Genomic DNA, 22,239 nt, shown 5'->3' on the forward strand with positions numbered 1-22,239 from the left:
TTCTATTTATTACAGACTATCGATGTCTGACGTCACTGTTGTAAAACTTTTAATTGGCCCTATAATATGATTGGCTAGTCATGACATAAGGGAAGACGGAAGGAAAAAAGCTATTCGTGGATGTTCATGTCATCAACGATTGGTAGCTGTCCACCAATCAGCGTTCGGCTTTTGGCCGGCAAGTTTTCCTCCTGGTGTGCGTGGAAGTGGACTGACAGTTGCTCTACAGCTGTTTGTGCAGATACATCCGTGTCCCATGTAGCTTCTGCCCCGCGACCGCTCATGGCCCGTTGGACCGGGATAGCCAGCAGCCAGGATGGCCAGCAGCCAGGATGCCGGGAGTTGGTAGCCATCTTCTCTGTTGATGTTGTTAGGCTGCTTAATAATTTCGGTCACCTCCCGTATTTTGCATTCTCGCATCCATGATTCTTTCGCCAGTACTCGGGCTTCCTGGAACCTGATAGGTTGTCCACAGTTACAGTGGTGTTCCGCTATCGCCTATTTATTATGTTGTTGTAATCGTACATAGCGTTCGTGTTCTGCTACTCGTAAGCTGACGGGTCACCCTGTTTCTCCTATGTAGGCAGCTCTGCACTCACACCGTAGTTTGTAAACACCTGCAGTGTTAAGATTGTTGACTACATCCTTCGTGGAACCTATCATTTTGTGGATCCTGTGACTGCTTCAAAAAATTGGTTTGAAACCTTGTCGGCGGAGGACGTTGCCTAGCCGTTCACTGACGCCTTTTACATATGGTAAGTGTACCAGTGGAAGCTTCTCTTCCTTGCCTTCTTCTCGTGTTCTGCTCCCTTTGGTTTTAGCTACCTTTCTTACGATGTTGTCATCAGAGCCATTGGCACAAAACGTGTGTTGTAGCTCCTTTAATTCTTCTTTGATGTTATTTTTGTCGCTTATCTGGTAGTATGCAGAACTGAATACTTTTGAGCTGGATGGTGGTGGCTCTCCGCGTGCAGGTACAGATAAGTGTGCGTTGGTTTCCGGTACACTTTGTGTCCCAGTTTACCTTCGGCAGCTCTGTATACTTCCACATTTAGAAATGGCAAGGTACTATTGTTTTCAGTCTCATGTGTGAACTTTATATTTTTGGGTAGGCTATTTAAGTGCTGGAGGAAGTTTCCCAATTCCGCTTCACCGTGAGACAAGATAACGAATGTTTTGTCCACAGATCTGACAGTAAAGACAACAAAATGACAGTACATGTGATGTTGTATCCTGTCTACTCGTCAATTGTGGTGTGCCTAGGAAACCTACCTTCTCGGATCGCTAAACAACAATTCAAGCAAATTGTATTGATGATTTTATTTACAGAAAATAAATGACAATATTTAACTTTGAGAAATTTACAGTGATTGTCGCAAGCAAAGGTCAACATGCAACACAAGCAGTCTCTTCGGTATATACAGTTCATAATACGAGAAGTAATACAGTTCCTAAGCCGCTGCTGTGGAACTCTGCAACTGACTAGTCTTCAAACTGGGTCGTGGCCAGGCGACACAGCACTTGTATCCTCTTCATGTCATGGGCACTGCTGTTGGTTTGTCGTCCTAGAGAAGGGTCGGTCCGCATGCAGTTGGCTGATGTCTTCTTCACAGCCCTCTCTGCTCTAATGTTCCCTACCACTGTGCCAGCACTTGACTTTGTCGGAACATGTTAGATAATGGTTTCTTCTTGTGCTACATGTCTCCATATCTGTAGTTGCTGTGCATTCACCTCTAGTTATAAGCAGTTACTTAAGACATAATTATACCTATTAGGCTTTTAGCACCTTCTTCCATGTGCTGCGACACATTTGAGAGATGAGGTGTAGTAGCATTTGCAGTTACTTTGCCATAAGTGTCAACTAATGTCTGAACAAGATCCAAAAAACCTTTGCCCCTATGATGCCATGTGCACACAGTCACGCAGTTATCATAAATTATCTCCAGAGCAACCTTAGGAAGGCGTTTCTTGTTCAAACAAGACTCTTGTGTATTAGACATGCATAGGCGGCCACCCGTTACTATGAGCATTAATTTCAGTACACAGTAAACAAAATTAACTTTCTACTCACTGCCGCCCACTATAGGGTTAAATACCATCCAAACTGAACTTTTAAGATCAGTTTCAGGCTGTGCGCTTCTATATTCACTACTGATTAATTTTTCTTTCACTTCCCTTTTCTTAGTATGCTTACCTTCGTTTCCAAACCGTATTTAGTTTGCGTATTAATTGTCTGCGATAAGAAAAAATGGAAAAGCCATGACACTCCATTAAGCACTGCTCACCTCGGTGCTCATAGACGGTAGCTTACAACGGTGGTCAGTGCCACCACGAACCCCTAGGCTGCAGCACACCAGTGCTTGTGCATAGCACTACCCAGCCCATGCAGTGACGTCATGGGCTCCCTCAGTGCATCCGTGGTCTGTGCGCAACTCTGCTGAACCCGTAGCACATTGGTGCTTACAGCATTGCTCAGCCCATGTGATGACATCACTGGCTTGCTTCATCAGAGACTGTGGTAATCTATTGCAGCTGCAGCCAGCAGGTCAGGCCTCTGATCATGATTATGATACAGACTATTTCACTGATACCTGATGACTGTATTTTGATATTACTATGTAGAATGGAAGAGAGACTTTTTTAACCAGGCAGATATTGTCTTTGGGAGCCACAACAGTGATAAATTTTATCAAAATAAGAATTTTAATTCTGCATGTTGGCAGACACACTAACAAAGACTGCCAGATAAGTTGTACAGCCTGCATACAAAATTTCAAGAAATGTTTTTAAAACCATTAACAATCATTGAATACTGGTGTTGTTTATAATGAATGTTGTTTTTCCAGATTAAAGGACAAAATCCAGGCTATGGAGCCACGTGTACTGCACTTATTCTTTCAGCAGTAACTATTATTAAAGAACATGACAAAATGCCTTTCAGGTAAGTTTTTTACTCTTGAAGGTTTCAAAACATTACATTCCCTTTGTAAATAATGACATGTTTGTTTTTTTTCTGAGCAAAAGTGACTTTTTTCAGTTTTGGATTCTGTTTCTGATAAAATGTGATAAAAATTATGGATAACAATTATAGGTCAGATTGTTTTTTTAAAGAAAAGATAACAACCGTCGTAAATAGAAACAAAATTTCACATTTTAATAGCTCAAAATTTCTAAGTCCGGTTTTTTTATATGTGTGTTCTGTGATCGTAATTGCAATATCTTCCTGTGATGTGAAAGAAGTCAGTTTTACAATGTGGCAACTTTCTGGCTACGTTCTAGCTGTGGATCTATTTTTACTCTCCATCTTGCATGTGTATGATCACTTGCTGCTCAGAAGTGATTTAGGAGCCACTCTGTAGCAATTCTGGGCATATGGGTGTCGCATTGTCCTGCTGGAATTTCCCAAGTTCATGAGAATACACAATGGACATGAATGGATGCAGGTGATCAGGCAGGATGCTTATGTATGTGTCACCTGTCAATCGTACCTATCAGGCGTCTCATATCACTTCAACTGCACACACCCCATACCATTATAGACCCTCCATCAGCTTGAACACTCCCCTGCGGACATGCAGGGCCCATGGATTCGTGAGGTTGTCTCCATATCCGTACACGGCCATCCACTCGATACAGGTTGAAATGAGACTCGTCCGACCAGGCAACATGTTTCCAGTCATCAACAGTCCAATATCGATGTTGACGGGCCAAGGCGAGGTGATCCATTTTTGTTCACAGCATGAGATTTTATCCAGGGTATAGTTACTATAACCTGATTTTTCATGCGTACCAACTGAGTAGCCGATTTGGATAGACTTGTATAGGTTGGGTTCTCATTATGTAAAAGTGCACACTTGAGGCTGTGTTGTAGTATATTTCCTTACACCCAGTTTCATTAGCACTCCTTGTACATTCTTAGACAAAACAAATTTGTTTTCTTATGTGAAGAATGGCAAAAAATTTATCTTTTTCTCTGTTATGATAGATTGTGATTTTTCACACTCAGTAACAATCATTGTTTCTCAATCAGCCCAGAAGCTAATAATTTAACTTCTTTGAGAGACTTGTATTTTGAATGAGATAGTTAAATTTGTCTTGATTGAAACTGGGTGAAGTTGATGACGGTCAGTCAAAATCACTGTCACTTTTGCTTGGCTATAGTTTGGTCCTCAGCAGCTTATTCATCTTCCTCTTCAGATAACTCTGGGAGAAAGGTAAATATGGGAACAGGTATCTTCTCTCAATATTGAATAGGGCTTTAGCATAGTCTAGGTTGGAATATCCAGTTAATGTGCTTATTTCTATTGATGAATTCACTGAAATAAGAACATCCTTGTGGTTTATTTGTCCTCGCCATACCATTGGCAATCTAAATTTCATGCATTTCCATTCGCCACTTGACCACTGTCGCAAATGTTCTTTGCAATGTGTTGCGCTCAAAATGGGGAGCCCAAGCCATGTCTTGATCCCAGTTTTAATTTGTAATAGGTGGAATATACTCTTCATACAAAGTTAGTTACATGTTTCCTTTGCTGAGGATGTGTATACTCACCACAAATGAGAGAGAGAGAGAGAGAGAGAGAGAGAGAGAGAGAGAGATGTCATTATGTACAAGAGAGTTGAACTATCCACTAAGTCCTTACTGGAGTTGTTGTTGTCAACAATATTTTGAAAAAGATAGATTGTTACTCATCATGTAGTAGATACCTACAGCTGCAGACATACACAATGAAAAAGACTGTGAAAAGGAAAGTTGCTACTCACCATATAGCGGAGATGCGGAGTCACATATAGGCCCAAGAAAAGGCTGTCATAAATATAGCTTTCGACCAGGAAGGCCTTCATCAAAATCACACACACACACACACACACACACACACACACACACACACGACTGTTTCTCGGACAACTGAGGCCACACTGCAAGCAGCACCAGTGCATGATGGGAATGGCAACTGGGTGGGGTAAGGAGGAGGCTGCGGCAGGGAGGGGGGAGGGATAGTGAGGTAGGGGTGGCAGACAGTGATGATGTGCTGTTGGGAGCGAGCAGGTATGAGGTGGAAAGAGAATTGGGCCGCTATGCACAGTCGGGGAGTCAGACAGATGGCAACAGAGAAGGGGGGAAGGGGGTGGGGATAGTGGAAAAGGAGAGAAGTAAAAGGGCGGGTATACACTCGCTCGCGCGCGCGCGCGCGCGCACACACACACATATATATCCATCCCCACATATACAGACACCCGTCCTTTTTCCCCCTAAGGTAAGTCTTTCCACTCCCAGGATTGGAATGACTCCGTACCCTCTCCCTTAAAACCCACATCCTTTCGTCTTTCCCTCTCCTTCCCTCTTTCCTGACGAAGCAGCCGTTGGTTGCGAAAGCTAGAATTTTGTGTGTATGTTTGTGTGTCTATCGACCTGCCAGTGCTTTCATTTGGTAAGTCACATCATCTTTGTGTGTGTGTGTGTGTGTGTGTGTGTGTGTGTGTGTGTGTGTATATATATATATATAAACAAAGATGATGTGACTTACCAAACGAAAGCGCTGGCACGTCGATAGACACACAAACATACACACAAAATACTAGCTTTCTCAACCAACGGTTGCTTCGTCAGGAAAGAGGGAAGGAGAGGGAAAGACGAAAGGATTTGGGTTTTAAGGGAGAGGGTAAGGAGTCATTCCAATCCCGGGAGCGGAAAGACTTAACTTAGGGGGGAAAAAGGACGGGTATACACTCGCGCGCGCACACACACACACACATATCCATCCACACATATACAGACACAAGCAGACATATACAGAGGCAAAGAGTTTGGGCAAAGATGTCAGTCGAGGCAGAAGTGCAGAGGCAAAGATGTAGTTGAATGACAGGTGAAGTATGAGTGGCGGCAACTTGAAATTAGGGGAGATTGAGGCCTGGGGGATAACGGGAAGAGAGGATATATTGAAGAGCAAGTTCCCATCTCCGGAGTTCGGATAGGGTGGTGTTAGTGGGAAGTATCCAGATAACCCGGACGGCGTAACACTGTGCCAAGATGTGCTGGCCATGCACCAAGGCATGTTTAGCCACAGGGTGATCCTCATTACCAACAAACACTATCTGCCTGTGTCCATTCATGCGAATGGACAGTTTGTTGCTGGTCATTCCCACATAGAACGCGTCACAGTGTAGGCAGGTCAGTTGGTAAATCACGTGGGTGCTTTCACACGTGGCTCTGCCTTTGATCGTGTACACCTTCCGGGTTACAGGACTGGACTAGGTGGTGGTGGGAGGGTGCATGGGACAGGTTTTACACTGGGGGCGGTTACAAGGGTAGGAGCCAGAGGGTAGGGAAGGTGGTTTGGGGATTTCATGGGGATGAACTAAGAGGTTACAAAGGTTAGGTGGATGGGTGAAAGACACTCTTGGTGGAGTGGGGAGGATTTCATGAAGGATGGATCTCATTTCAGGGCAGGATTTGAGGAAGTCTTATCCCTGCTGGAGAGCCACATTCAGGAGGTTCTGGGTTTGAGAGGATGAGGAAGTGGCTCTGGTTATTTGCTTCTGTTCCAGGTCGGGAGGGTAGTTGCGGGATGCGAAAGCTGTTGTCAGGTTGTTGGTGTAATGGTTCAGGGATTACGGACTGGAGCAGATTCGTTTGCCACGAAGACCTAGGCTGTAGGGAAGGGACCGTTTGATGTGGAATGGGTGGCAGCTGTCATAATGGAGGTACTGTTGCTTGTTGGTGGGTTTCATGTGGACGGACGTGTGAAGCTGGCCATTGGACAGATGGAGGTCAACATCAAGGAAAGTGGCGTGGGATTTGGAGTGGGACCAGGTGAATCTGATGGAACCAAAGGAGTTGAGGTTGGAGAGGAAATTCTGGAGTTCTTCTTCACTGTGAGTCCAGATCATGAAGATATCATCAATAAATCTGTACCAAACTTTGGGTTGGCAAGCTTGGGTAACCAAGATGGCTTCCTCTAAGCGACCCATGAATAGGTTGGCGTACGAGGGGGCCATCCTGGTACCCATGGCTGTTCCCTTTAATTGTTGCTATGTCTGGCCTTCAAAAGTGAAGAAGTTGTGGGTCAGGATGAAGCTGGCTAAGGTAATGAGGAAAGAGGTTTTAGTTAGGGTGGCAGGTGATCGGTGTGAAAGGAAGTGCTCCATCGCGGCGAGGCCCTGGACGTGTGGGATATTTGTGTATAGGGAAGTGGCATCAATGGTTACAAGAATGGTTTCCGGGGGTAACAGATTGGGTAAGGATTCCAGGCGTTCGAGAAAGTGGTTGGTGTCTTTGATGAAGGATGGGAGACTGCATGTAATGGGTTGAAGGTGTTGATCTACGTAGGCAGAGATACGTTCTGTGGGGGCTTGGTAACCAGCTACAATGGGGCGGCCGGGATGATTGGGTTTGTGAATTTTAGGAAGAAGGTAGAAGGTAGGGGTGCGGGGTGTCGGTGGGGTCAGGAGGTTGATGGAGTCAGGTGAAAGGTTTTGTAGGGGGCCTAAGGCACAGCGGGACCCACCTCTTCTTCCTCAAAATCACCCTCTCCAAACCTTCCAGGATTTTCTGACTTGCAGCCTTGCCTCTCAATCCTTCTTAAAAAACCTTAATCCTACTCCCAACATCACCACTGCTGAAGCCCAGGCTATCCGTGATCTGACGGCTGACCGGTCCATCGTCATTCTTCCGGCGGACAAGGGTTCCACGACCGTGGTACTTGATCGTCGGGAGTATGTGGCTGAGGGACTGCATCCCACGGTAATCCCATTCCCGATGTCCAGGTGGAGCTTCAAGGAATCCTCAGAACCATAGGCCCCCTACAAAACCTTTCACCTGACTCCATCAACCTCCTGACCCCACCGACACCCCGCACCCCTACCTTCTACCTTCTTCCTAAAATTCACAAACCCAATCATCCCGGCCGCCCCATTGTAGCTGGTTACCAAGCCCCCACAGAACGTCTCTCTGCCTACGTAGATCAACACCTTCAACCCATTACATGCAGCCTCCCATCCTTCATCAAAGACACCAACCACTTTCTCGAACGCCTGGAATCCTTACCCAATCTGTTACCCCCGGAAACCATTCTTGTAACCATTGATGCCACTTCCTTATACACAAATATCCCGCACGTCCAGGGCCTCGCCGCGATGGAGCACTTCCTTTCACACCGATCACCTGCCACCCTACCTAAAACCTCTTTCCTCATTACCTTAGCCAGCTTCATCCTGACCCACAACTTCTTCACATTTGAAGGCCAGACATACCAACAATTAAAGGGAACAGCCATGGGTACCAGGATGGCCCCCTCGTACGCCAACCTATTCATGGGTCGCTTAGAGGAAGCCTTCTTGGTTACCCAAGCCTGCCAACCCAAAGTTTGGTACAGATTTATTGATGACATCTTCATGATCTGGACTCACAGTGAAGAAGAACTCCAGAATTTCCTCTCCAACCTCAACTCCTTTGGTTCCATCAGATTCACCTGGTCCCACTCCAAATCCCATGCCACTTTCCTTGATGTTGACCTCCACCTGTCCAATGGCCAGCCTTTTGGGGAAGGACACCTTACGTGGTGTACCACTGGTCCTCAGTGCACTAAGACCTTGGCACTCAGCATTGTACCGGCGTTGTAACCATACCCACTATTCCTCAAATTGGGCCTAAACGCCTGATGGGTTGTACAAGTTACGCCCATGGTGCATCCTCATCTGCACCTACGATCATGATGGACTTTCCATGGCACCAGAAATCCAGCACGGTAGCCAGCCCGTTGTGGTGGGGTCGTCATGTACCCTCTAGGTTGTAGCGCCCTGACAACACAGGGATCGTACTGCCGATACCTGAGCTGCACCCTCCCCACGTCGGCCAAGGAGTAGATGCCCGTCTCCTTGGGGCATCAGGACTCCCGGCAACGGTTATCCTGCCAGGTGGCCCTTGCTGAGGCTGGGTGGCGCCCGTGGGGAGAGCCCCTGGTCGGAGTGGGTGGTATCGGGGCGGACGTTTCGCAGATGAAACGTCAACACGTATCAGGTCGCTCTGCGGCCGAGTCTTTCAAAAGGAAAGGTACTGTCTCTGGTTCTGGTTCTCCTGCCCTTTCCCCCTTGGCCACTCCCTGGGAGGAGGGACAGGCCCGCCGGCTTGGGGCGAAGTACTTCCCCCACTATTTGGTCTGTTCTCGAACCGATGGGGGGACGTTCGCCACCTCCAAGCCCATGTTCTTTGTTCAGCACATTGAGGACATCTTCGGGGAAATCGAGGCTCTCAGTAAGATGCGTTCGGGGTCCGTTCTCATAAAAACCACCTCTGCCACACAGTCGGCAGCGCTCCAGGCGTGCGACCGCCTAGGGGACATCCCAGTGTCCATTGTCCCGCATCTGGCACTAAATAGGATGCAGGGGGTTATTTTTCATCGGGACCTCCTGCTGCAATCTGATAAGGAGCTCAGGGCCAACCTGGAGCGCCGAGGCGTTTATTTCGTCCGGCGAGTCTAGCGCGGCCCCAAAGACCGTCGCATCGACACCGGGGCCTTTATCCTCGCCTTCGAGGGGGACGTTCTCCCGGAGAAGGTAAAGGTGATGTGGCCTTGGGCAAGTACAGAAAGGGCAACAGCCTCAACGGGTGCGGGGCGAAGTCAGGACATGCGGGGACCAAGCAGCAATCGGTATTGTAATTGTCAACTGTCGAAGCTGCGTTGGTAAAGTACCGGAACTTCAAGCGCTGATAGAAAGCACCGAAGCTGAAATCGTTATAGGCACAGAAAGCTGGCTTAAGCCAGTCCTAGAAGCGTCATGACAAACAACAACAGCAAAGGTAATCCAACCATTACCTATAGTACTTGATTCAGATGCTTTTGAAATGGAAAAATTCAATTTAAGTCCTAAAAAGTAATTAGGACCTGACAATATAGGTAAAGATGCAATCTTCTTGAGATTTGTTATCTTCTTACTAGTACCTGGTGCTGGAACAGTACCATAGGTGCCAGTAATATTGACCAATTGTTCGTAGACCTGCATTCGTCTGAGACGGCGATATCCAAATTTGAATATTGCCGTCGCAGACGAATGCTGGTCTACAAACAATTGGTCAATATTACTGGCACCTATGGTACTGTTCCAGCACCAGGTACTAGTAAGAAGATAACAAATCTCAAGAAGATTGCATCTTTACCTATATTGTCAGGTCCTAATTACTTTTTAGGACTTAAATTGAATTTTTCCATTTCAAAAGCATCTTCAAGCGCTGATAGAAAGCACCGAAGCTGAAATCGTTATAGGCACAGAAAGCTGGCTTAAGCCAGAGATAAATTCTGCCGAAATTTTTACAAAGGTACAGACTGTGTTTAGAAAGGATAGATTGCATGCAACCGGTGGTGGAGTGTTCGTCGCTGTTAGTAGTAGTTTATCCTGTAGTGAAGTAGAAGTGGATAGTTCCTGTGAATTATTATGGGTGGAGGTTACACTCAACAACCGAACTTGGTTAATAATTGGCTCCTTTTACCGACCTCCCGACTCAGCAGCATTAGTGGCAGAACAACTGAGAGAAAATTTGGAATACATTTCACATAAATTTTCTCAGCATGTTATAGTCTTGGGTGGAGATTTCAATTTACCAGATATAGACTGGGACACTCAGATGTTTAGGACGGGTGGTAGGGACAGAGCATCGAGTGACATTATACTGGGTGCACTATCCGAAAATTACCTCGAGCAATTAAACAGAGAACCGACTCGTGGAGATAACATCTTGGACCTACTGATAACAAACAGACCCGAACTTCTCGACTCTGTATGTATAGAACAGGGAATCAGTGATCATAAGGCCGTTGCAGCATCCCTGAATATGGAAGTTAATAGGAATATAAAAAAAGGGAGGAAGGTTTATCTGATTAGCAAGAGTAATAGAAGGCAGATTTCAGACTACCTAACAGATCAAAACGAAAATTTATGTTCCGACACTGACAATGTTGAGTGTTTATGGAAAAAGTTCAAGGCAATCGTAAAATGTGTTTTAGACAGGTACGTGCCGAGTAAAACTGTGAGGGACGGGAAAAACCCACCGTGGTACAACAACAAAGTTAGGAAACTACTGCTAAAGCAAAGAGAGCTCCACTCCAAGTTTAAATGCAGCCAAAACCTCTCAGACAAACAGAAGCTAAATGATGTCAAAGTTAGCATAAGGAGGGCTATGCGTGAAGCGTTCAGTGAATTCGAAAGTAAAATTCTATGTACCGACTTGACAGAAGATCCTAGGAAATTCTGGTCTTACGTTAAATCAGTAAGTGGCTCGAAACAGCATATCCAGACACTACAGGATGATGATGGCATTGAAACAGAGGATGACACGCGTAAAGCTGAAATACTAAACACCTTTTTCCAAAGCTGTTTCACAGAGGAAGACCGCACTGCAGTTCCTTCTCTAAATCCTCGCACAAACGAAAAAATAGCTGACATCGAAATAAGTGTCCAAGGAATAGAAAAGCGACTGGAATCACTCAATAGAGGAAAGTCCACTGGACCTGACGGGATACCAATTCGATTCTACACAGAGTACGCGAAAGAACTTGCCCCCCCTTCTAACAGCCGTGTACCACAAGTCTCTAGAGGAACGGAGGGTTCCAAATGATTGGAAAAGAGCACAGATAGTCCCAGTCTTCAAGAAGGGTCTTCGAGCAGATGCGCAAAACTATAGACCTATATCTCTGACGTTGATCTGTTGTAGAATTTTAGAACATGTTTTTTGCTCGAGTATCATGTCATTTTTGGAAACCCAGAATCTACTATGTAGGAATCAACATGGATTCCGGAAACAGCGATCGTGTGAGACCCAACTCGCTTTATTTGTTCATGAGACCCAGAAAATATTAGATACAGGCTCCCAGGTAGATGCTATTTTTCTTGCCTTCCGGAAGGCGTTCGATACAGTTCCGCACTGTCGCCTGATAAACAAAGTAAGAGCCTACGGAATATCAGACCACCTGTGTGGCTGGATTGAAGAGTTTTTAGCAAACAGAACACAGCATGTTGTTATCAATGGAGAGACGTCTACAGACGTCTACAGACGTTAAAGTAACCTCTGGCGTGCCACAGAGGAGTGTTATGGGACCATTGCTTTTCACAATATATGTAAATGACCTAGTAGATAGTGTCGGAAGTTCCATGCGGCTTTTCGCGGATGATGCTGTAGTATACAGAGAAGTTGCAGCATTAGAAAATTGTAGCGAAATGCAGGAAGATCTGCAGCGGATAGGCACTTGGTGCAGGGAGTGGCAACTGACCCTTAACATAGACAAATGTAATGTATTGCGAATACATAGAAAGAAGGATCCTTTATTGTATGATTATATGATAGCGGAACAAACACTGGTAGCAGTTACTTCTGTAAAATATCTGGGAGTACGCGTGCGGAACGATTTGAAGTGGAATGATCATATAAAATTAATTGTTGGTAAGGCGGGTACCAGGTTGAGACTCATTGGGAGAGTGCTTAGAAAATGTAGTCCATCAACAAAGGAGGTGGCTTACAAAACACTCCTTCGACCTATACTTGAGTATTGCTCATCAGTGTGGGATCCGTACCAGATCGGTCTGACGGAGGAGATAGAGAAGATCCAAAGAAGAGCGGAGCGTTTCGTCACAGGGTTATTTGGTAACTGTAATACCGTTACGGAGAAGTTTATCAAACTCAAGTGGCAGACTCTGCAAGAGAGGCGCTCTGCATCGCAGTGTAGCTTGCTCGCCAGGTTTCGAGAGGGTGCGTTTCTGGATGAGGTATCGAATATATTGCTTCCCCCTACTTATACCTCCCGAGGAGATCACGAATGTAAAATTAGAGAGATCAGATCGTGCACAGAGGCTTTCAGACAGTCGTTCTTCCCACGAACCATACGCGACTGGAACAGGAAAGGGAGGTAATGACAGAGGCACGTAAAGTGCCCTCCGCCACACACCGTTGGGTGGCTTGCGGAGTATAAATGTAGATGTAGATGTAGATGCTACTGGTGCGACGTGCGACCTTACGTCCCGCCTCCTATGTACTGTTTTCGGTGTTTGCGCTTTGGGCACATGTCGTCACGGTGTGAGGCTGAGCCCCTTTGTGGCGATTGTGGACGTCCTCTTCGTGAGGAACATACATGCACTCCACCACCTCGGTGCGTTAATTGTCCTGGCATCCACTCGCCTAGATCCTCAGACTGCCCCGCATATCAGAAGGAGAAGAATATACAAGAACTCAAAACTTTGGATCGTCTCTCTTATTCTGAGGCCAGGAAGAAGTATGACCGCCTCTATCCCGTGCCGTTGACCACTTCGTTTGCCTCAGTTGTGTCCACTCCTTCCGCGGTATCCTCACCCCTATCCTGTCCCCCCTCCGCCTCCCCCCTCCATCTGGGGTCTCTGCCTCCGCCTCCCAAATCCCTCCCTTCCAAATCCTCCTCCCCCGTGGCCCCCGCCTCCTCTGCCCCCCCCCCCGCCCCCCCCCCCCCCACCCGCGCCGCCTGAGAAGCGATCCTCTTCTCAGGCGTCCATCGGGGAAACGTTCCGGACCGCAGCTTCCGAGGTCCGGCGTTCCAAAATGGACCCCGCGCATGAGGACCTTCTTCGGGTCCAGCCCACGATCCCTGTGCCTGCTCGGACTTCCAAGAAGGCCTCCAAGAAGAAGTCTCTATTCCCCTCTCCACCCCGGCGCGTTTCGTCTGACGCTCTATCCGTGAGTCGCTGCTCCCAGCCGTCCTCAGTTTCGCCAGGACGCTCTGCTGCCAGGCGCTCAGCTGGCCTCTCGTCGGCAAATGATGCTGCCCCTCCTACACAACCAGGGACAGCGGGCGCAGCTGGCGACGACTCGATGGAACAGGATCCGCCTCCCGCCGGTTGTAGCGTTGTTCCCTCGAAACCTGGCCCTACGCGGCCGTCGAGGTGACCAGCTCTTCCCCTGTCTCGTTCCCCCTCTTTTTTGACTAGCGATGGCCTTGTTACATTGGAACATAAGAGGTATTCGATCTAATTGGGAGGAATTACAACTGCTCCTCCGCCTGCACTGTCCGCTCGTCCTTGGTCTCCAGGAAACCAAGTTGCGCCCGACTGACCGTATTGCCTTTACCCACTATACCTCGGAGTGGTATGACCTCACCCCTGTGTACGGTATCCCAGCTCATGGTGGGGTAATGTTGCTCGTTCGGGACGATGTCTATTACCATCCCATCCCATTGACCACCCCACTCCAAGCAATAGCTGTCTGTATTACTCTTTCTGCTTTTACTTTTTCAGTTTGTACCATCTACACTCCATCGTTATCCGCTGTTAGTCGGGCTGATTGTTCAGCTTCCCCCACCGTTTTTATTGTTTGGCGACTTCAATGCCCATCATCCCCTTTGGGGCTCTCCTGCATCCTGTCAAAGAGGCTCACTCTTGGCGGATGTCTTCACCCATCTCAATCTTGTCTGCCTCAATACTGGCGCCCCGACTTTCCTCTCGGACTCTACTCATACCTACTCCCACTTGGACCTCTCGATCTGTTCTACCACTCTTGCCCGTCGGTTCGAGTGGTATGTCCTTTCTGACACCTATTCGAGCGACCAATTCCCCTGTGTCATTCGTCTCCTGCACCACACCCCATCCCCACGTCCTTCGAGCTGAAACATACTGAAAGCTGACTGGGGACTTTACTCCTCCCTGGCGACCTTTCCGGACCACGATTTTCTCAGTTGTGACAGTCAGGTCGAATACCTCACGGCTGTTATCATCAATGCTGCTGAACGTTCCATTCCTCGTACTACCTCTTCTTCACGTCGCGTTTCCGTCCCCTGGTGGAACGAGGCTTGTAGAGACGCTATCCATGCTCGACGATGTGCTTTACGCACCTTTCGCCGCCATCCTACGTTGGCGAATTGTATTGGATACAAACAACTCCGAGCGCAATGCCGTAGAGTCATCAAAGACAGCAAAAATGCTTGTTGGCCCTCTTTCACCAGCTCCTTTAACAGTTTTACTCCCTCTTCTGTCGTATGGGGTGGCCTGCGCCGGCTGTCGGGCATTAAGGCCCACTCCTCGGTACCTGGCCTGACCTCAGGTAATGAGGTCCTCGTTGATCCTGTGGCTGTCTCCAACGCCTTCGGCCGGTTTTTCGCGGCGGTTTCAAGCTCCGCCCATTACCACCCTGCCTTCCTTCCCAGGAAAGAGGCAGAAGAGGCTCAGCGACCTTCCTTCCACTCGCTGAATCTGGAAACTTATAATGCCCCCTTTACTATGCGGGAACTCGAACGTGCGCTTGCACTGTCCCAGTCCTCTGCTCCGGGGCCAGATGCCATTCACGTTCAGATGCTGGCACACCTTTCTCCGGCGGGCAAAAGCTTCCTTCTTCGTACCTACAATCCCGTCTGGACCGAAGGTCAGGTCCCCATGCGTTGGCGTGACGCCATCGTTGTTCCTATACCCAAACCCGGGAAGGATGGACACCTTCCTTCTAGTTACCGCCCCATTTCTCTTACAAGCTGTGTCTGTAAGGTGATGGAGCGCATGGTTCATGCTCGGTTAGTTTGGATTCTTGAATCTCGACGGCTACTTACCAATGTCCAATGCGGCTTTTGTTGCCGCCGCTCCGCTGTTGACTACCTTGTGACCTTGTCGACATTCATCATGAACAACTTTCTGCGAAGGCGCCAAACGGTAGCCGTGTTCTTCGATTTGGAGACGGCTTATGATACCTGTTGGAGAGGAGGGTATCCTCCGCACTATGCACAGGTGGGGCCTAAGCGGTCGCCTGCCCCTTTTTATTGATTCCTTTTTAACGGATCGAAAGTTTAGGGTACGTGTGGGTTCCGTATTGTCCGACGTCTTCCTCCAGGAGAACGGAGTGCCTCAGGGCTCCGTCTTGAGCGTAGCCCTTTTTGCCATCGCGATCAATCCAATTATGGATTGCATTCCACCTAATGTCTCAGGCTCTCTCTTTGTCGATGACTTCGCGATCTACTGAAGTGCCCAGAGAACATGCCTCCTGGAGCGCTGCCTTCAGCGTTGTCTAGACAGCCTATACTCATGGAGCGTGGCAAATGGCTTCCGGTTCTCTGAAGAGAAGACAGTTTGTATCAACTTTTGGCGATATAAAGCGTTCCTTCCGCCATCCTTACATCTCGGTCCCGTTGTTCTCCCATTCATGGAAACAACTAAGTTTCTAGGGCTCACGTTGGACAGGAAACTGTGTTGGTCTCCGCATGTCTCTTATTTGGCGGCCCGATGTACACGTTCCCTTAATGTCCTCAGAGTTCTTAGTGGTTCATCTTGGGGAGCGGATCGCACTGTCCTGCTTCGCTTGTATCGGTCCATAGTCCGATCGAAGGTGGATTATGGGATCTTCGTCTGCTCGGCCATCCCTCTTACGCCGTCTCAACTCCATCCACCATCGGGGGTTACGTCTTGCGACCGGAGCCTTCTACACTAGTCCTGTCGAGAGTCTTTATGCTGAAGCTGCCGAATTACCATTGACCTACCGGCACGACGTACTGCTGTCGGTATGCCTGCCGGCTGTTGTCTATGCCCGACCACCCCTCTTACCAGTCCTTCTTCGCCGATTCTCTCGACCGTCAGTACGGGTTGTATGTGTCTGCCCTGCTGCCCCCCGAAGTCCGCTTCCGTCGCCTGCTTTGACAATTGGATTTTGCCCTCCCTACCACCTTCAGAGAGGGTGAGAGCCAGACACCACCTTGGCTCCAGGCTCCGTTTCATATTTATCTCGACCTCAGCTCACTCCCGAAGGAGGGTACTCCGGCTGCGGTGTATTGCTCACAGTTTGTAGAACTTCGTGCTCGACTTGCCGGTCACACCTTTATTTACACCGACGGCTCCAAAACTGACGATGGTGTCGGCTGTGCCTTTGTCGTCGGGGCCGCCACCTTTAAATACCGGCTCCTCGACCAATGTTCCAGCTTTACGGCCGAGCTTTATGCTCTCCATCAGGCCGTTCAGTATGCCCGCCGCCATTCATCGTATGTACTCTGCTCTGACTCACTCAGTGCTCTTCAGAGCCTTGGAGCTCCCTATCCGGTCCATCCCTTGGTTCAACGGATACAGCAGTCCCTCCATTCTTTCGCTGATAATGGTTCTCCTGTCAGCTTTCCGTGGGTTCCCGGACATGTAGGAGTGCCTGGGAATGAGGCTGCGGATGCTGCAGCCAAGGCTGCAGTCCTCCTGCCTCGGCCAGCCTCCCATTGTGTCCCGTCATCTGACGTTCGTGGGGATGTTTGTAAGAGGCTTGTGCCGTTGTGGTGGGATGCTTGGTCATCCCTCCAAGGAAACAAGCTCCAGGCAGTAAAACCGCTCCCAACTGCTTGGACAACCTCCTCCCGACCATCTCGGCGAGAGGAGGTCCTTCTGACCAGGTTGCGGATTGGGCATTGCTGGTTTAGCCACCGCTACCTGCTCTCCGGTGACCCAGCCCCGTAGTGCCCTTGTGGTCAGGCATTAACAGTGCGCCATGATTTATTGCCGTGTCCCCGCTTTAGTCAATCTCGTGTTGTCCTGTCCCTGCCATCTACTTTACTGGATATTTTAGCTGATGACGCTCGAGCAGCTGCTCGTGTTCTGCGTTTTATAACTTTGACTGGCTTGTCCGAAGACATCTAACTTTTTTCCTTATTTTATCTGCATCTTTGTCAAGCCTTTCTGGTGTCCCCCCCTCCCCTTGAGTTTTACTAGATTCCATGTGCTCCTCCTTCCCTCTTCCCTGATGAAGCAACCGTTGGTTGCGAAAGCTAGTATTTTGTGTGTATGTTTGTGTGTCTATTGACGTGCCAGCGCTTTCGTTTGGTAAGTCACATCATCATCATTTTTTTTATATATATATATATATATATATATATAGAGGGAAACATTCCACATAGGAAAAAGCAGTCTCCCATCCTTCACCAAAGACACCAACCACTTTCTCGAACGCCTGGAATCCTTACCCAATCTGTTACCCCCGGAAACCATCCTTGTAACCATCGATGCCACTTCCTTATACACAAATATTCCGCACGTCCAGGGCCTCGCTGCGATGGAGCATTTCCTTTCGCGCCGATCACCTGCCACCCTAACTAAAACCTCTTTCCTCATTACCTTAGCCAGCTTCATCCTGACCCACAACTTCTTCACTTATGAAGGCCAGACATACCAACAATTAAAGGGAACAGCCATGGGTACCAGGATGGCCCCCTCGTATGCCAACCAATTCATGGGTTGCCTAGAGGAAGCCTTCTTGGTTACCCAAGCCTGCCAACCCAAAGTTTGATACAGATTTATTGATGACATCTTTATGATTTGGACTCACAGTGAAGAAGAACTCCAGAATTTCCTCTCCAACCTCAACTCCTTTGGTTCCATCAGATTCACCCGGTCCTACTCCAAATCCCACGCCACTTTCCTTGATGTTGACCTCCACCTGTCCAATGGCCAGCTTCACACGTCCGTCCACATCAAACCCACCAACAAGCAACAGTACCTCCATTATGACAGCTGCCACCCATTCCACATCAAACGGTCCCTTCCCTACAGCCTAGGTCTTCGTGGCAAATGAATCTGCTCCAGTCCGGAATCCCTGAACCGTTACACCAACAACCTGACAACAGCTTTCGCATCCCGTAACTACCCTCCCGACCTGGTACAGAACCGAGCGAGGTGGCGCAGTGGTTAGCACACTGGACTCTCATTCGGGAGGACGACGGTTCAATCCCGTCTCCGGCCATCCTGATTTAGGTTTTCCGTGATTTCCCTAAATCGCTTCAGGCAAATGCCGGGATGGTTCCTTTGAAAGGGCACGGCCGATTTCCTTCCCCATCCTTCCCTCACCCGAGCTTGCGCTCCGTCTCTAATGACCTCGTTGTCGACGGGACGTTAAACACTAATCTCCTCCTCCTCCTCCTGGTACAGAAGCAAATAACCAAAGCCACTTCCTCATCCCCTCAAACCCAGAACCTCCCACAGAAGAACCACAAAAGTGCCCCACTTGTGACAGGATACAGTGAAACCTCTATATAACGTTTTTCAAGGGACCACAAATTCTGAACACTGTATAGAGGAAAACACTATAAAGAGGAAGGCTTCCAAATAATAATTATAGGGCATTACTGAAGATCAGGATACCACTAATCAGCTTTGACAAATGGTGCCATAGATGACATTTTAAATTTTCACAATATATGATATTCATTGCAAATGATCAATGTATCAACTGATTAGTTTTTTTTAATTAAAACATGGGGCTCGGTAGGTGGATGGGTGAAAGTAAATGGATCAGTTTTACAGTAAAAAGTTACAACAGATTCTTAAGATTGACATCATTCTCCAAAGCTGACAGGTAGTATCCCATTCTTCAGTTGACCCAATTATAGAATATGAGCCAAATTTTGTTTATGATGTACTGAACATATTACATAAAAACACAGTAAATGGCACAGATTAAAAAAGAATTAGTTACAAAAAAATTACTTCAATAATTAAATTATCAAATGGAACTTAAATTTGCACAAAAATCTAGGAACCTAAGCAATCTGAAAATAACATACCTATGATTTTTTAAAATATTCAAGCAGGCTTGCTTGTTTTCTATTTCTCCTAGACTCTATGGCAATCATTTCTTGCTCCAGATGAGCAAGTTGAACTACTGTTCTGTCCTCAAGTCTATGGGCCATCATGTATCTCCTGAATGTTTCAAAGGCTTCAGCTGCCTTAGTATATGAGGGCACAGGGTCATCTTCCTTGTCACTGTCGCTTTCACTACCACTATTACTCTCCAAGCTTCTCTCTGCAGTCAGCTCCTCAATACTTTGTACTCCTGTGGTTGCCATGTTGTCATCCACAGCCACAAAGTCCTCAGAAGTGACAGAATCACTGCCTATTAATTGGTGACACTTTTGTGAAACAGTTTTTAATAGTTTCAGCACTTACTTCCCTCCACGAGTACATAATTAAATTTATTGCCTGTAAAATATTCAATTTCAGTTGTGAGCTTTTCTGGCTTCCTGGTTTTCTTTGGTCCATCGAATTCAAGGCCTTTTTTACAAGGACTGTCCTATCTTTAACATTAAGGGCGTGTATTATGCCCAAGTCCAAAGATTGCAGACGGCTGGTGCAGTTGGGTGGCAGGAAAATCACCTTAACATTTCTCAGAAAGGGTACGTCTGGTGGATGTGCCGCACATCTATCCACAAACAGCAGCACTCTCTATTTTGGCGTCAAATTCTCTGAGAAAACGTAAAAATATTTCACTCATCATCCATACCTTGGCATTGTTTGTGTATTTTCACGGAAACGTGGAAATGTTTTTGAAGCACCTTGGATTTTTTGGCATCCTGATAACCAAAGGTTTCAGTTTTTCACTGCCATCAGCGTTTGTACACAACAAAACGGTAAGACGTTCCTTGCTCTTCTTACCGCCATGGCAATTTTCCCCATGAAAAGTAAATGTCTTATCCGGCATTAAATTGAAAAACATCCCGGTTTCGTCAGAGTTATAAATGTCACGCAGTTTGTAGCCCTGTATCAGAGTAGGGAGAGTCTGCATCCACTGAGCTACAGTTGGTTCGTCGACACTTTTACTTTCTCCACATTCCAATTTGTACACAACACCATGACGCTGTCGAAATTTATCAATCCATCCATTGGACGCCTTAAAATTGGCCATTCCTAACTGCAGTGATATTTGAAGCGCCTTCTCCTTCAAAATAGTTCCGTTTATTGGAATGTTTACAGCACGTGCTTGCTGAAACCAAGTTAATAAAACTTTCTCCATTTCGTCGTAAGTTGATTGTTTCAAACGCATACGTTTCGAATTTCCACAATTCTCAAACCCTTCCATTATCGACGATCTGTTTTTCATAATAGTGTTGAGTGTTGAAGGGGCCAGTCCCAATTGCTTCGCTAGATCCACGCGACTCACACCAGGAGATGCCTCCACTTTTTTAATAATAGAAACCTTCTCTTCCAGAAAAAAATTCTTCCGCTTTTCACTCATGTCCACTGATGAAAGCTTTGAAAAAACGTTATATCGAAGACACACACGTACTAGGCACACGAACTGTTTCCTGCTCAGCTCACACAACACGCTACTAAGTACTAATGCAAAGCATCGACTGAAATGGCGCCAAAAAGATCGCAAGCAGAATGTGCGTCACATTTCACGTGACCGGGTTTTGCCGCTGACATATGAAATACGCTGAGCGCGGGCTTTCCAAGCCGGTGCAAACTGTGAAACCACAGAACGGAAAACGATGCGTCTACATCCAGTCACTTAAACGTTATAAAGAGGTAAATAATTGACCAGGGTTCCAAAAATATAAGCGTTACATGGAGGAAACTGTAATATAGAGGAAACGTAGTAAAGAGGAAAATTTAACATTGTTTATATGGGCTTTTAGTCAGGACCGAAAAAACGGACGTAACATAGAGGAAAACATTATATGGAGGAACGTTATAAAGAGGTTTCACTGTACTTTCCGGGACTGGACCAGACTATGAATGTGGCTCTCCAGCAGGGATACGACTTCCTCAAATCCTGCCCTGAAATGAGATCCATCCTTCATGAAATCCTCCCCACTCCACCAAGAGTGTCTTTCCGCCGTCCACCTAACCTTCGTAACCTGTTGGTTCATCCTTATGAAATCCCCAAACCACCTTCCCTACCCTCTGACTCCTATCCTTGTAACCGTCCTCGGTGTAAAACCTGTGCCATGCACCCTACCACCACCACCTACTCCAGTCCTGTAACCCGGAAGGTGTACACGATCAAAGGCAGAGCCACGTGTGAAAGCACCCACGTAATTTACCAACTGACCTGCCTACACTGTGATGCATTCTATGTGGGAATGACCAGCAACAAACTGTCCATTCGCATGAATGGGCACAGGCAGACAGTGTTTGTTGGTAATGAGGATCACCCTGTGGCTAAACATGCCTTGGTGCACGGCCAGCACATCTTGGCACAGTGTTACACTGTCCGGGTTATCTGGATACTTCCCACCAACACCAACCTATCCGAACTCCGGAGATGGGAACTTGCTCTTCAATATATCCTCTCTGCCCGTTATCCACCAGGCCTCAGTCTCCGCTAATTTCAAGTTACCGCCACTCATACCTCACCTGTCATTCAACAACATCTTTGCCTCTGCACTTCCGCCTCGACTGAAATCTCTGCCCAAACTCTTTGTCTTTAAATATGTCTGCTTGTGTCTGTATATGTGTGTGTGTGTGTGTGTGTGCGAGTGTGTGTGCGAGTGTGTGTGCGAG

The 22,239-nt window shown here is 47.3% G+C and overlaps 1 protein-coding gene across 3 annotated transcripts in view; it reads left to right on the plus strand.

The window, feature by feature from the left end:
• Positions 1-22,239, plus strand: part of LOC124796317 (saccharopine dehydrogenase-like oxidoreductase) — a 99,638-nt gene that overhangs the window by 74,124 nt on the left and 3,275 nt on the right. For all 3 annotated transcript variants that reach the window (XM_047260445.1, XM_047260446.1, XM_047260447.1), the window contains exon 9: positions 2,847-2,941. In XM_047260445.1, coding sequence (XP_047116401.1) covers positions 2,847-2,941 — 95 coding nt within the window. The remainder of the gene's footprint in view (positions 1-2,846; positions 2,942-22,239) is intronic.

Source organism: Schistocerca piceifrons, chromosome 4 (genome assembly GCF_021461385.2).
Source record: "Schistocerca piceifrons isolate TAMUIC-IGC-003096 chromosome 4, iqSchPice1.1, whole genome shotgun sequence".
Classification (NCBI taxonomy): Eukaryota; Metazoa; Arthropoda; class Insecta; order Orthoptera; family Acrididae; genus Schistocerca; species Schistocerca piceifrons.